This window comes from Schistocerca gregaria, chromosome X (genome assembly GCF_023897955.1).
Source record: "Schistocerca gregaria isolate iqSchGreg1 chromosome X, iqSchGreg1.2, whole genome shotgun sequence".
Classification (NCBI taxonomy): Eukaryota; Metazoa; Arthropoda; class Insecta; order Orthoptera; family Acrididae; genus Schistocerca; species Schistocerca gregaria.
The window spans coordinates 804,272,681-804,286,985 of NC_064931.1; the positions used below are offsets into that span (position 1 = coordinate 804,272,681).

The following is a 14,305-nucleotide window of genomic DNA, read 5'->3' on the forward strand; positions in this document are numbered from 1 at the left end:
ATCACTTTCAAATGTTTTTCACAGTATGTCCACAAGCTGAGAAGAGTGCCACTGTTAGCCTCTGTTGTAATTATGACATTACATACCATTTTCATCAGACTACAAGAATGGTTGTGGGAAACTGGTGCATTTGCAACTAGGGGGGTTGATTGTGGTACTGCACTGTGGCCGAAGAGGACAACTTTCATCTCATAGAAGAGAACCTGATGACGAGTACTTGAAACACTACCTGTGCAATGATCTCCTGTAGAGCACACAGATCAGAGCTCATAATCTCCACTGTTTGTATACCATGAAACGAGAAAATTTTAAAGTGATGTGATATTCAAACTTATTTTACGTCCGAATGGTACATTTTTAGATGTGAGTTTTTTGTGAAAACTTTATCTAGTAAGTCCCCTCTACAGTCTCTAGAAGCTTATAAGAGAGATTGTGAAACACTCTTTATAAGATCAAATGGGATGTAGTAGGGTTATCAGAAGAGTAACAAAGAGAACGAACACCAAATAGAATTAATATCAGACAGTATGGCTTACTACATAGGAACAGAACAGGGATTAAATTCAAATGTAGGAATCTCGATAAACAAGAAAATTGAAGGTGATATTACAGATTTTGAACAAATCTTGAGTAGGATGATAAAACTTCAAAAATACACAAAAGATATTCCGTAGAGATAATTGGTCTGTGTACCAATATTGTCGCATTCTGGTGAGGAGGAAGAACTACTGTATGACAGGAGGGGGGGCTGATAACTGGCAAATGCCCTACAGAATGATTCTATGCAGAAGTAGGACAAAAACTAATGAACTATGGATAAGACACCAGAAAAGACGGGAGACAGGTTGTATGTTAGTAGATTTTACTGTGCCCTTAACACATTCTCCCAAAATAAAACAAATAGAAAATGGATTTGGCAGGGACCAAGGGGTACTAAAGGTGAACTTTTGTGCTCTCTTGTGAAAAACTGACGTTCATATCAGGGACTTGATATACTTCATTGAAAGTTTCAGGAAGTTATAACACAGATCAAGTGACATTCTGCTCAGTTTCAATGAAGTTTTGTTGTGTACAAAGTTGCTGCTAAAGGACTCGGTGAAGCACATCGGGTCCTTCTTCACGGATTATATAACAACTGTTCCATACTTACCTCACATTTAGTTACCTCATGTGTGATGGTGATTTCTATGAACAGCTGGAAGAGGCTACTGTGTGAATTCCACTAAGTCCAGTGGTATCCAGTTGATTATAGAACAGTTCAAATAACAGGCTCGGGACTTGGCACCATGGAAGCTTACAGCGAATAGCTACATGGATGACACCTTTATAGTGTGGATTCTGGTCTCCTGGCATATTGGACATTCAAATAACTGATAGGACTGTTGCTGGGTAACATTCTCGAGAATTGTCACTATTTTTACAGGTTAACTCTCTGTCATTGCCAAGACACCTTTGAAATTAGAGATCACTGTGCGTGGCTATTCGAACAGTCATCTTGGTACATGCATAAACTCGACACACAACTAGTACGCCGACACAAAGATAACCAACACCAGATATTAGTGATGGTGAAATGTCAATTAACAACAGGTGAGCAAGTACCGTTAACTCTGTCCTTGTGTTGTTTGACCAGGTAGAGAGTAGGAGTCAAAGTAGAAGTGGAAACATTAGTATCTATTTATAAGGTTACTTTATAGCTTAATTCTGAGACACTATCTGTTAAGACACTATCCCAGTAACTCGCAAGTCACATCAGAATATCTGTGTTGTTACACTCCATTGGACAATCAGTAAAAAGGCAATATTCTCCAGTCATAGATTTGTCTATCTGTTATACGTCTGTGTGACGTTTCATCAGTTCCCCACACTCAGATCATCAGTGTGATAGTGCAGTAGCATAATAATGCCCTTGCAACAATTGTGCGAAGAGTATATGAGTTGTGACACATTGGAAATGAGGTACAGAACTTGGAATTGGTTTTGTAGGCAGTTGAAGAAATCTAATATCTGACAAAGCCTGACACTGGAGAAATGACACCTTTAAAGAAGATATTTCAGGCTAAGTGTTTTTTCTGTTCAGCCAGAGTGATGGACAGTATGAGCTGTATACTCTGAAAATTCACCACAAAGACGATATATAGACTGACAAAGTTGATGAGTGCCTCAGATCAGCCAGAGATTTACTGGACCCACTCACAGTATCAGGGGCTTACTTAATAATGTGTAGGTGTGACAAAGTGTAGATCAGTATAACAAGATGATTCATTAACACCAAGATCACAGAACATAAATGAAATTGCAGTCTGAGACACATGGAAAAAGTCATCTGTGACTGAGCATTCATTTAATGTTGCAAGTTATTGTACAAAATTAGTTGAAACACTAGTTATTCCAGCAAGGGAACTGCTGTACTCGATTGAGGAGACAGTGAGATCTATGAACATGATATCCTGTCTTAGAGAGAATGGTGACCACATGTAGCAAGTATAAAGGGTCATTAAAAATGATCCCAGAGAGGCCTTCGAATGGTGCCGCCACAGTGGCATATATCTTCCACTCATGAACTTGACTTTGGTTCACCAGAAGTGATGTAAGATAGTTCTTCAAGAATGCCAGCTAATTGTGCTGGTGAAATATCTGACAATGACTCAAACAGCTATTGCATGAAATAACCAAAACCTACAGCTCTGGTCAACATGTTAAGATGTGTTTGTAAATATTTTTGTTATGTAACTTTTTGTGTGCCAGGCTGAAGGATACCCAAGAAATACTGTTAGAGGCCACCACCACCATACAGGCATGGAACCTCACCTTGGCACCTCTGTTGTGAGCAGCAGGCTCCAGATGGCACTTACAATCCGGACATCTTTCTGCTCCGATGCCACATCCTTGAGCATGTCCGTATACATCTACTGATAGTGTGGAGAGTTGCCAAAGTGTATGCTGTCAGCCATGGATGACATTGCTTCCAGCTTGTAGTGGCAGATGTAGAAATTTTTCTGCTGACATGCACAAAACACGATAAGCCAAACCAGCAGTCTAGACTGTTCAGTTCCATGCCTGCAGCAGCTCAGGACAGTTATCTGAAGAGTAGATTGTGACTTAGCATTTGCTATTTACAGAGTAATAGAACGGCCAAGTATGGTTGCTTCATTACTATCAGTTATACAGACAATCTCGTAGACGGCTGAGACACAGAAAATATTATTTAGATTACATTGTATTAGGTTCAGGACATAAAGTTCCCTGCAACACACTGTAACAAAGTTAAGTGCCATTGTTCTACAGACTCCTAAAAAATGTTATTAGTTATTTCTTGAAGTGTTGCCACTTTTTTGTTCTAGTGTGCCATGTCAAGCTTGTGTTTATGTTGCTGATTAGTAAGCATTTAATCTGATACTATTGCAGAACAGTAGCAGTAAACCACTTATCTGCTACCGTGGATGTTTCAGCTGAATTAATTATAGCATTCAGTCACAACATTCCCATCAACCACCAGCAGTTACATACATCTCTTCTGATGAGTAAATTCTGTAAATTTACTTACTTTCAATTAAGCCCTATAAGTATTACTCTGATATTGATTTTGAGCTGGTTTTCTAGTGTTAAAACTGTTCTAGTCTACAGCATCTGGTCTTTTCTTACATATTGCGCTGTGAATTTTCTCTTTTGATATGAAGTAGGCACAATTAATTCTTAAACTGTGAAAGGTTTCCAGATTCCATCCATCCATCCATTTGCTCGATGTAAATTTTGGACCTGATGTGTCAGGTGATACTTGGGTATTTCAGTGTGCGAGATTAAGCTTACTTTATCTGTAGCATTCTATAAATTACATATGATGTTTGTGTCAAGCATCATCCATTCAGGATTGCTCATTCCATGTTACGAAGTGCGAATCAGTTGTACTCTGTGATCTTTTTGGCGTATGTCTAGGCACTGGTACTAAATATAACCATCATTACTGTGCACGTAATGTATGCACTAATTGTATTATGCTTACTGAGGAATGTGCCTATGATTTCTTTAGCCATCTGGATAGGCCCGACACAGCTGCAAGACATCCGCTGTGACCGAAAATGAATTACCACACAATACACCTCTTCTCAGTGGGTTGAGCCATATTGTTTAGACTCCTCTAGCAGTGTACTGTGAGACTTTGGCATGGAGATTTCAGTGTGTAATAGAACTACAGACATGTATCTGCAAATAAACAAAAATAAATAATGTAACTTAATTTTTTCAAGATGAGAGTTGGAACTTCATGATTACCTGTTACACATGCATAAATTACTCCATCGTTATAGGAGGTACAAGAAGAGCCAGTAAAATAAAACCTAACCTTCATGCCTTTGAAGCCTTTGGTTTCCATTTTTCAACACTACTTCAATGGAAGTGCAATGGTCATAAATGCCACCTGCCATCTAGCAGAGTTCCATCAGCTGATGACCATTAGCCCTCTCCCCCCATTTCCTGTGTGTATTGCAATACAGGAGTCAGTGTTATGATGAGATCACCTTCTAAACATCAGAAATTATCATGTCATTTGCAAAAACAAAGTAAACTTAAGGAGGGCATCTGGAGGAGTCTGCACACTGATAACTTTAACACTCTTAGCACCAAAGTGTCACCTAACACCACACTAGATGCAGCAGTCAGATTAGAGGCCATAGGAGGGGGAGTTTTCATTGCAGTTGAGAAAAATATTATCTCTGTTCAGGTCGAAGTTGAGTGTGACAGTGAAGTCATCAGGTTGCATGTAACAGGTGTAGATGAAATTAAGTTAATTGTTGGATGTTTTTACTGGCCACCCAATTCCGCTATGGAGAGTCATTCAAAGAAAGTCTACGGTCAGTTCCATGTAAATACCCAGATCAAGCAATTTTAGTTGGAGGCGACTTTAATCTGCCGAGTATAGTCTGGGATGTCTACGGGTTCATTGTGGGGGGTGCAGACATAGTCATGCGAAATCATTTTGAACATGTTTTCTGAAAATTGTCTTGTGCAGCTAGCTGGGTAGCCCACACACAATGGAAATATCTTGGACCATTTAGCTACAAGTAGGCCAGATCTTACAGACAATGTCAGTATAGAAATGGGATTTAGTGATGACGATGTCATTATAGTAACTGAGATTATGAAAGTTAATAAACCAGTCAAGATGGCTAGAATAGTGTTTCTGCTAGATAGAGTAGATAAGCAGTTACTAACATCCCACTTAGTGAATTGGCATCACATAGTTCCAGTAAGATGGATGTAGAAGAATTACAGGCAAAGTTTAAATAGATTGTAAATCATGGTCTAAAGATTCACATGCCTAGGAGGTGGATAAAGGATGGAAAAGACCTACCATGGTTTAATAACGAAATTTGGAAAATTCTGAGGAAGCAGAGGCTGTTGCACTCTAGGTTCAAAAGGGGACCCACAAATGACGAAAAGCAAATGTTAGTAGAGATTGACGCATCTGTGAAAATATGTCAGCTTGAAGCATGCAACTACTACCTCCATCTCACCTTAGCAACAGGATTGTGGCAGTTGAAGATAGCGAAACAAAAGCTGAAGCTTTAAATTTCACATTCAAGATGTTGTTCACACAGGAGAACCATACAAACATACCATCATTTGACCATAGGACAGACTGCTGTATGGACGACATATAAATAAGCATACCTGGTGTAGAGAGGCAACTTCAAGATTTGAAAACAAACAAACCACTACATCCAGATGGAATCCAATTTGACTTTACAGAGTGTACTCGACGGCATTGGCCCCTTACTGAAGTTGCATATATTGTGAATCTCTTGCCCAGCACCAAGTCCCAAGTGACTAAAAAAAAGTGCAGGTGACTCCAGTATATAAGAAAGGTAAAAGAATGGATCCCCAAAATTACAGACCAATATCCCTAACTTCTGTTTGCTTCAGAATCCTTGAAAATATTCTCTGTTCAAATATACTTCCTTGAGGTTAAGAAGCTTATGTCCATGAATCAGCATGGTTTTAAAAAGCAACATCCATGCAAAACTTGGGTTGCCCTTGCCTCACATGATATACTGCAAACTGTGGATGAGGGCAGAAGGCAGATGCCATATTTCTAGATTTCTGGAAGGCATTTGAACACGGTACCTCATTGCAGGCTGTTAAAGAAGGTGTGAACATATGGAATAAGTTCACAGTTATGTGAGTGGCTCGAAGACATCATAAATAATAGAACCCAGTATGTTGTCCTCGACAGTGAATGTTTATCAGAGACAAGGATATCATCAGGAGTGACCCAGGGAAGTGTGATAGGACCCCTGTTTTTGTCTATATATATTAATGATTTGGCAGATAGTGTGGGCAGTAATCTGTGGTTGTTTGCTGATGATGCCGTGATATATGGTAAGATGTCGGAAGTTGAGTGACTGTAGGAAGATAAAAGATGACTTAGACAAAATTTCCAGTTGGTGTGATGAATGGCAGCTAGTCTAAATCTGGAAAAATGTAAGTTAATGTAGATGAGTAGGAAGAACAAACCTATAATGATTGGATACGGTATTACTAGTGTTGTTTAAATATATGAGTGTAATGTTGCAAAGTGATGTAATTGGTTGTTGGTGTGTACCATTTCTCAGTAACATACCTTCAATGTGACACTTAAATTCTGACCACCCCATGCAGTACTTTAGAGTGAGGCCTCTCCTGCTCCTGTGGTACTACTCAAGAGACATATGCTTTATGCCATAAGCTGGTTTTATCCTGTCCCTCCCTTTCATTCCCTATCTATCTGTAATGACAAAAAAAAACACTATATTGCATAACTTCATCAGTCTTTCATGCGAAACTTGATGCTTCATCACACAATATAGATAAACGTTTAACATTTCCCATTTGTTACAGCAGTCCCTGTATGTAACTCCACAATTTTATGTTTGGGGAGGTGACAGTGTGAAACAATGTGTCTTTCCTCTGAAGGCTACAATTTTGCTGTAGAGTGGGAGAGCTGTGGCACTCTCTTAGGAACTGCTGCTCGTGAAGTTAACTGTCTGCCTGCAGCATGTCTCGTAGCAGTCACTCCACTGGGACTGGATCAGAAATTGATAGTCCTTTGCCGGGGCACCAACATTTTTCTGTTGTATTCTTTATATCCTTATCTGTTAAATTTATTTAACCTTTGTTCAAGTTATCATTTGTATCACAAGTTTATAAAACTTACATATAAAGTGTGCGATATGTAGTGGAAAATGTAAACTTTTATCACTTTTGCTGACTCTTGTCTCCTAAGATTAAATAGGGACACTGGAGACCTTGATGTCCTTTTTAAAACCTAGATGTGAATGGGTCTTCCAAATATCTTACTACTCATACTTTAACCAACATATTTAAAACCACAGGACTTGCAGTGGGTCAGTACACAGTGCTTTAGTTGAAGGTGAAAGGCCCTATCTTGTAATTTTTGCTTGTCTGAACATCTAATATTAACTAAATTTGCTTTTATAAAATTGCTGTTGCTGTGTTGATTTTGCTTCATTTTTATATTAAAAATGTCATTTTTAGGCACAGATGCAATTGACATACTCTGTGGCAGAGTAATCCCTGTAAAATTGGGGATCATTGGTGTTGTTAACAGATCCCAGCAGGATATAATGGACAATAAGGTAACAGAGCTGCTTGTGTAATTTAAGTGTAACATTTCCTTTATGTAATCTGAAATTTTATTCACTGCCTTTACTATTCTTGCTACTTAATTTCTCAGATACTGTCTGTACAGTTCCAGTTTTTATTAGTACAAACCACTTAAACTTGCACCATTTTCAGCTTAAGTGCTTGGCAACTATACTTTCAAATTAAACTTTCACATTTTTTTCTAGATATTACTTCACAGATATCTTATCACTACACACTGACATTTTACACCACGTAACATGAAAAAAGCTTAACACAGTGTACTTGCAAGAATAATGTTAATCTAAAATTTTACCTTATTTTATCTATTTTGATTAGAGAACACCACAACTCTTTTCGTAAATTACACTGTAGGAAATACTGCAATCGGCCATAAGTTTTCTGAAATGATTTTGTTGTACCATTACTGGTTTCAGACCTGAGCCCATCTTCAGATGGTAGTGCTGACTTCATTGCAAGTTTTACGTGTTTATCTTCCTGGTAACCACTCTTCTACATATTACAAGACAGAGGTTTTATATTCTTTTACAATCTATATTGTTCAATGAATTGAACTAATAAGAGATGGCAGATAAATTCTACCTTTTATCTTGCATCTGTTCCAGGAAAGCTTTTTCACTTCAGTTGCAGACAAGATACTGAATTCTTTGCATACTTTCTGATTGGTTCACACTGCAATAGACTTTAGTGTATTGTACTGTGCTGATAGTCTCTGCTGAGTAGGTACATCCCCTGATAGTTTGCAAATCAAACATATAGCTATAAAGTTGTGGGTATACGAAATGATGAACAATTAATGACTTATCCTCCTTTTGGCTTGACATTACGTATGACACAGCTGACAGTAGCTGAAATTATGAAAGACTGAAAAGCTGACAATCACTTACCTTCAGGAGATACAACTCCCATTACTGCTAATGCTAAAAAACATGTTATTTTTAATTTTTGTAACTACGCATTCCTTACTCAGAAGGGGAGAGGGCTAAATTGTGACAACATTTAGGAACTCTGCATCAGAGTCATGGCTTTCATAGCTGCTGTGCATTCTAAACACAGATAAAAAGGAGAAATCTGATGTTAGAGCTATTTGGCGAAGTTTGGTTCAGTCATTTGCAAAAGCTAGCCAGCCGGTGTGGCCGTGCGGTTCTAGGTGCTTCAGTCTGGAACCGCGTGACCGCTATGGTCGCAGGTTCGAATCCTGCCTCGGGCATGGATGTGTGTGCTGTTCTTAGGTTAGTTAGGTTTAATTAGTTCTAAGTTCTAGGGGACTGATGACCACAGATGTTAAGTCCCATAGCGCTCAGAGCCATTTTGCGAAAGCTAGATCTTTGTATATTTGTGACAGAATTATGTTATCTGAGGAATTTTATGGTGAATGATGGAGAGCACATAGGACTACAGCCAAAATCTGCATTTGCACTTTTTTAATTTGTTAAGATACAGCTTGTTTAGGTGTTGGTCAACAGCATGTATGAATTTAACAAAATGTATTAAACTGTGCTGTCAGTGATAAATGATATTTATTCTGCTACCAGTTTTGGTCTTAAATCATCTTCAACGGCAGCTTTGCTCATTGATAAGCCAAGATTGCCTGGACCGAAACCGGTAGCAGAATAAATCTCACTAGCACAGTGTAATGCATTTTGTAAAATTCGTACATGCTGTTGACCAGAGCCTAAATAAGATCTTCAGTTTACTGCCAAACACAGCAAAACAGACAATCGTGGCTTATCAATGTGCAAAGCTGCAGTAGAAGATGGTTTAAGACCAAAACTGGTAGCATAATAAATCATTATCACAGACAGCTCAGTGCAATGCATTTTTTAAAATTTTTTGGACATCTCGAATGTGGCCTTTCTAGAACTTGTCTTCAAGTCTGCTCACCAGTGCCTCCTCTCTAATTATTTAGTGTGAACTAGAGAAGGTCCTTCAGAAACACGTTGCAGTCGCAGCAGCTCGAGAATCCAAACTTTCATGGATATTTTGTTTAGCGTTTCAAGAGAGATTCACATAGGCACTAGAGCTGCTCTGTAAAGTGACAAAATGTTTTAATTTGGGACAATTAGCATACCTATTCGCTATTAATGCCCTCAGTTTTTCAATTTTGATTGTAATCCTGTTGCTGAAGAATAAGTGTACTTTATACCTACATTCATTCTTTTTTTACACTTGATGGATGACGACATTAGGAAATAAGTGCACAACTATCACTTCTTTGTGTCATTTGTTGCATTTTGATTTTGAGCAGCCTGTTATTCCTAGCATATGTTGGCAGAACATGCTGAGTGTTGTGTCACTGTGTTTGACATTACAGTATCTACATACTGTAAACTTACCCAACATGACTCTACTGCTAAAATTTTACAGGCAGTTGATGATGTAGTACCTACAATTTAGTTAATGTGATAGTAGACGTAGGAGGTATCTTTTTTGGTTGTCTGAGTATAAGACGCAATGTTTTCAGTAGCAGTTGTTACTGTGTGCCCAGACTGACCTTCATCTTAGTCTCTGACATTAAACTGCTGAAACGATATATATCAATTTGCAGTATATCTCTGCCGTAAGTGTAAAACAGATATCACATATTCAAATTATGGTTAAATTTTTTTTTACATTTTCAGTCGATAGCAGAATCGCTTAAAGATGAAGCAACATTTCTTCAGAGGAGGTACCCAACTTTAGCAAATAGAAATGGAACACCTTACCTTGCCAAGACACTTAACAGAATGCTGATGCATCACATACGTGACTGTTTACCTGATCTGAAGGTAGTTCTCTCATTTTAAATGTTAGAATGTACATATTTGTTAAAGGTGATATTTTTTTGTGATAAACTTGTTACTATTAGCTCTCATTTCGTTGTTTATTTCTTGGAACTTACATTGACTTTTTTCCTCATCATTTTTAGTCATCCATAACTAGAAATTTTATGTGAAGAAGAAAAAAAATTGAGTTGATTGATTGCTTTCTCTTTCTTTCTTTCTATTCATACAGACAAGAGTGAATCTTATGATATCACAGTTTCAAACATTACTTACATCATTTGGTGATGATGTGTCAGACAAGAGCCAGACACTACTTCAGATTATTACAAAGTTTGCTTCAGCCTATTGTGCTACTATTGAAGGAACTGCGAGGCATATAGAAACTAATGAATTGTAAGTACTTGCTGTATAATCATGCTTTATATTATGATGTAATTGGCACATTATTGGGTAATGCTGTGGTATTACAGAAATAATGAAGATATAATTGAGCTTATCATGGTGTGGCCATGTTTTAGTACAGTCCACTTTATTTACCTCAGCTGAGCTATGAATTAGTTCCTTGAATGATCCCCCATTCATTTCCTCTATACCTCCATATATTAAAACACTTGCTGTCATCCTGCTCATGGTCCAGGTGGTGGGTGATGCAAGAGAGATTACCACACAACACTGTACTGCATGGCTGAAAAATTTTGTTGGGTATCACCATGGTCATCATCATCATCATCATCATCATCATCCTCCTCCTCCTCCTCCTCCTCCTCCTCCTCCTCCTCCACCCAAATCAAATTCTTTGAATAAGGTTCATGAGGATAGAATTAGTAGTTCATACTCCTGTATTAGGTGTGTCAGTAGAGAACAAAAGAATTGAGTAGATTGAATAACAGGACAGTATGTTAGTACATTTTGTGGAGAGTGAAAAATACTGATAGCTGAAAGCAATATAATGTGGTGTTCCCGTAGTCATTTCATCTCCTGAGAAGGGAATGCCACCATCTTTCTGTTGTGAACTGAATACAACCTGAAGATAGATGTACTGCTTGACAAGCCCTGTGTATCACAAGCTAAGATAGGATCTGACTGGCAAGATTCAAAGAAAAACTGTAGACCTCCTCAGGAAGAGTTCTATTCCCACAAATTTTGTCCAGAACCTGAGTCAGCAGGCTGTAGTCCCCCAAGACTGTACAGCATATGGAGGATTCAAAAGGATGGTTCCACTCTTTGCCACACTGTAAGCAACATTGGAGCACCTACCTATTTTGGGGGTAAACATCTTACTTTGGTGTTGCGATTTCTCATAGATGAAAGTGACAATCGTATTTAAATGATTTCTTAGGATGCTTGAATATGCTTAAACTAAAACAGTTGGATCTTTCAGTGAACTTCGATGTTGTATCCTTATTTACAAAAGTGCCTCTATGGGACTCATTAGAGCTTATTCACAACAGATTTTAGAAATACATTGTGACATTATCTAAACATATTCCTACCTCAAGGTATGTCTTATGTAATTCCAAGTATTTTGAGCAAGTGGAAGTTGTGGCCATGGGAATCTGTAGCTCCCAATGTGCCCAACTATTTTACGGAAGACTTTCACGGACATGCACTTAAGGTGGAAATTCCCCCAACCTTCCTGCTTCTTGCACTTTGTAGGTGATGTGGGCCCATGAAATAGACAAACTATGTGTGTTTCTTCAACATTAGAAATCACTCCATTTGAATATTCAGTTATCCATGGAAGTGGAGAGAGGTGACACCCTACCACTTCTGGGTGCTATGGTTAGAAGAAAGGTCGATGGAGCTCAAGTCAAAGGTATTGCAAACTCCCTCTCACAGGACTTCATTTGCAGGCCAAAAGCTGTCATTACCCTCCACAGTGCAGTGGTGTCTACATTCCTTTTTGAATAGAGCACATGTGGTCTCAGATCCCAACAGCCTGCTAGGTAAGCTGCGACACCTAAGATAAGTGTTCCAACAGAATAGTTATTTTGATAAACAGTTATACAACGTATTATGAAAGGCAAACACATCTCGCACACACATGACCAATGTCTATGGCAGAGACAGTGGTTTTGTGTGTGTGTGTGTGTGTGTGTGTGTGTGTGTGTGTGTGTGGCGGGGGGGGGGGGGGGGGTGTTACTCTGAAAGAAGGCTTTTTTTGGCTGAAAGCTTGCTTGTTTAGCAGTATTTTTGTTGTCTGTCTGTGACTCTGCATCTCGATTGTATGTTGAATATCAATCTGTCCTTTTCATAATATTGTCATTATTCCATCCTGGATATTCCATTGTTTGATATGTAATGGATTTTGACCAAAGTGAATGCATTGTTGAGGTGTGAATGAACATATGGAGGCATCCACTGCAATTGCCTTTAGTGGCATGATTTCAAGAATTGAAGGGGTCCTCAAGAAATAAAGACACTTAGTGTGTTTTTTGTCCACCAGCAAAACAGTAGAACTTATTACAATTTTAGAAAACGGGGTCTACTTAAGATCACTTGCCGGTATAGGAAGCCAGACATGTCGCACTGTGCAAGAATGTTGTGCTGAACACTAGTATGACATACACGTGTGGGCCAGCTTGACAAATCAGCTGTGGTGGAACACTGCCTGAATATGGAGCATTGCATGGTCTATGAAAAGACTGAAGTTTTATGCTCAGCGTCGTCATTCTGCAATTGTATTTTTGAGAAGGCCACACTTATCTGTAAGCAGACAATTTTATCAACAAGGATGTGAATTTTATCGAAGCACTGCTTGAAATCCAGCACTGGCTGCCATTAAATCAAAATGGGGAGAATAATGGACTTCAGATTTTTGACCTGACACATTACATTGCTGACAAGTTAATTTAACTTTCAACCACAGCAGCATCTGGCAACACAGTCATTATCCACTGCACACTTGCAGAAAGCCTTTCTTCGGCACTCGGCAGGGGACACGCTTCTGTCCAGTTGTGGGTGCCTCTCTATGTGTGCCATATTCCAGCCCCGGGCCTTGACAAATTTTGATGCTGCTGTGCAAGTATCATCAGTCACATCTTGCAGCAGTAAATACCGCAATATTTACAACCTGAAGATATTAAACAGTTGTTTTGGTGAAATATTGTTGGATGTCCATAAGGTTATCCAGTGGCATACCTGAAAAACTATTACCAACAGATCTGTGAGGAAAGCCTGAAAAATTATAAGCACTTATGCATTGAGGAAAACTACCAGTGAACGAGTATCCATAAAAATCTGTGGACATGGACTTATTTTTTATGGTTTACAATATTGTTATAGAATACCAGAGGTCAGGATCTATCAGATCCTATGTTCTTCAGTTGAAATATTTGAGGACAACTAATATTTTCTTAGATTTTTGGTTAATATTTCAGTCATATGAGGGCAATTTTCATTCTAAAATCATGTTTTTAATAGTTTGCTGTGACTTCCCATCATGCAGTGTCAAATTTAGTTTGGTTTTCTTGTGTCAACAGATAGAATTTCTTAATAGTTCGACAATAAACATAAATTGCTACAGTCTATCATTTGTAGGTGGAATGAGGGAAAAAATACATGTTTTATACACAGTCATTGTAAAAGACAAACCTGAAGAGGTCGCAGCAGTGTCGTAGTGGGGACATAAAACATATTATACTCATCACACAAAAGGTAAGAAAAGGACTGCTGAATCTAATGTGAAAACACACGTCCGTGAATCAAAGCAAATCATAATGTATGCATAAAAATTGGTAGCTGATTTATGCAGGTTGTTCACACAACCATGAATGTGTACCAACATTTTTATGAATAGGATTTTGTGTTTTTGTGGGTTCATGTGCAGAATTTGTGGTAAGAAATTATAAGATAACATCCAGTATCCATCTGACTTG

General features: G+C 38.4%; 1 protein-coding gene across 5 annotated transcripts in view; it reads left to right on the top strand.

Annotated features, from left to right (window-relative positions):
- Positions 1-14,305, top strand: part of LOC126297617 (dynamin-1-like protein) — a 94,636-nt gene that overhangs the window by 49,736 nt on the left and 30,595 nt on the right. For all 5 annotated transcript variants that reach the window (XM_049988635.1, XM_049988632.1, XM_049988634.1 and 2 more), the window contains 3 exons: positions 7,534-7,634; positions 10,284-10,430; positions 10,657-10,820. In XM_049988635.1, coding sequence (XP_049844592.1) covers positions 7,534-7,634; positions 10,284-10,430; positions 10,657-10,820 — 412 coding nt within the window. The remainder of the gene's footprint in view (positions 1-7,533; positions 7,635-10,283; positions 10,431-10,656; positions 10,821-14,305) is intronic.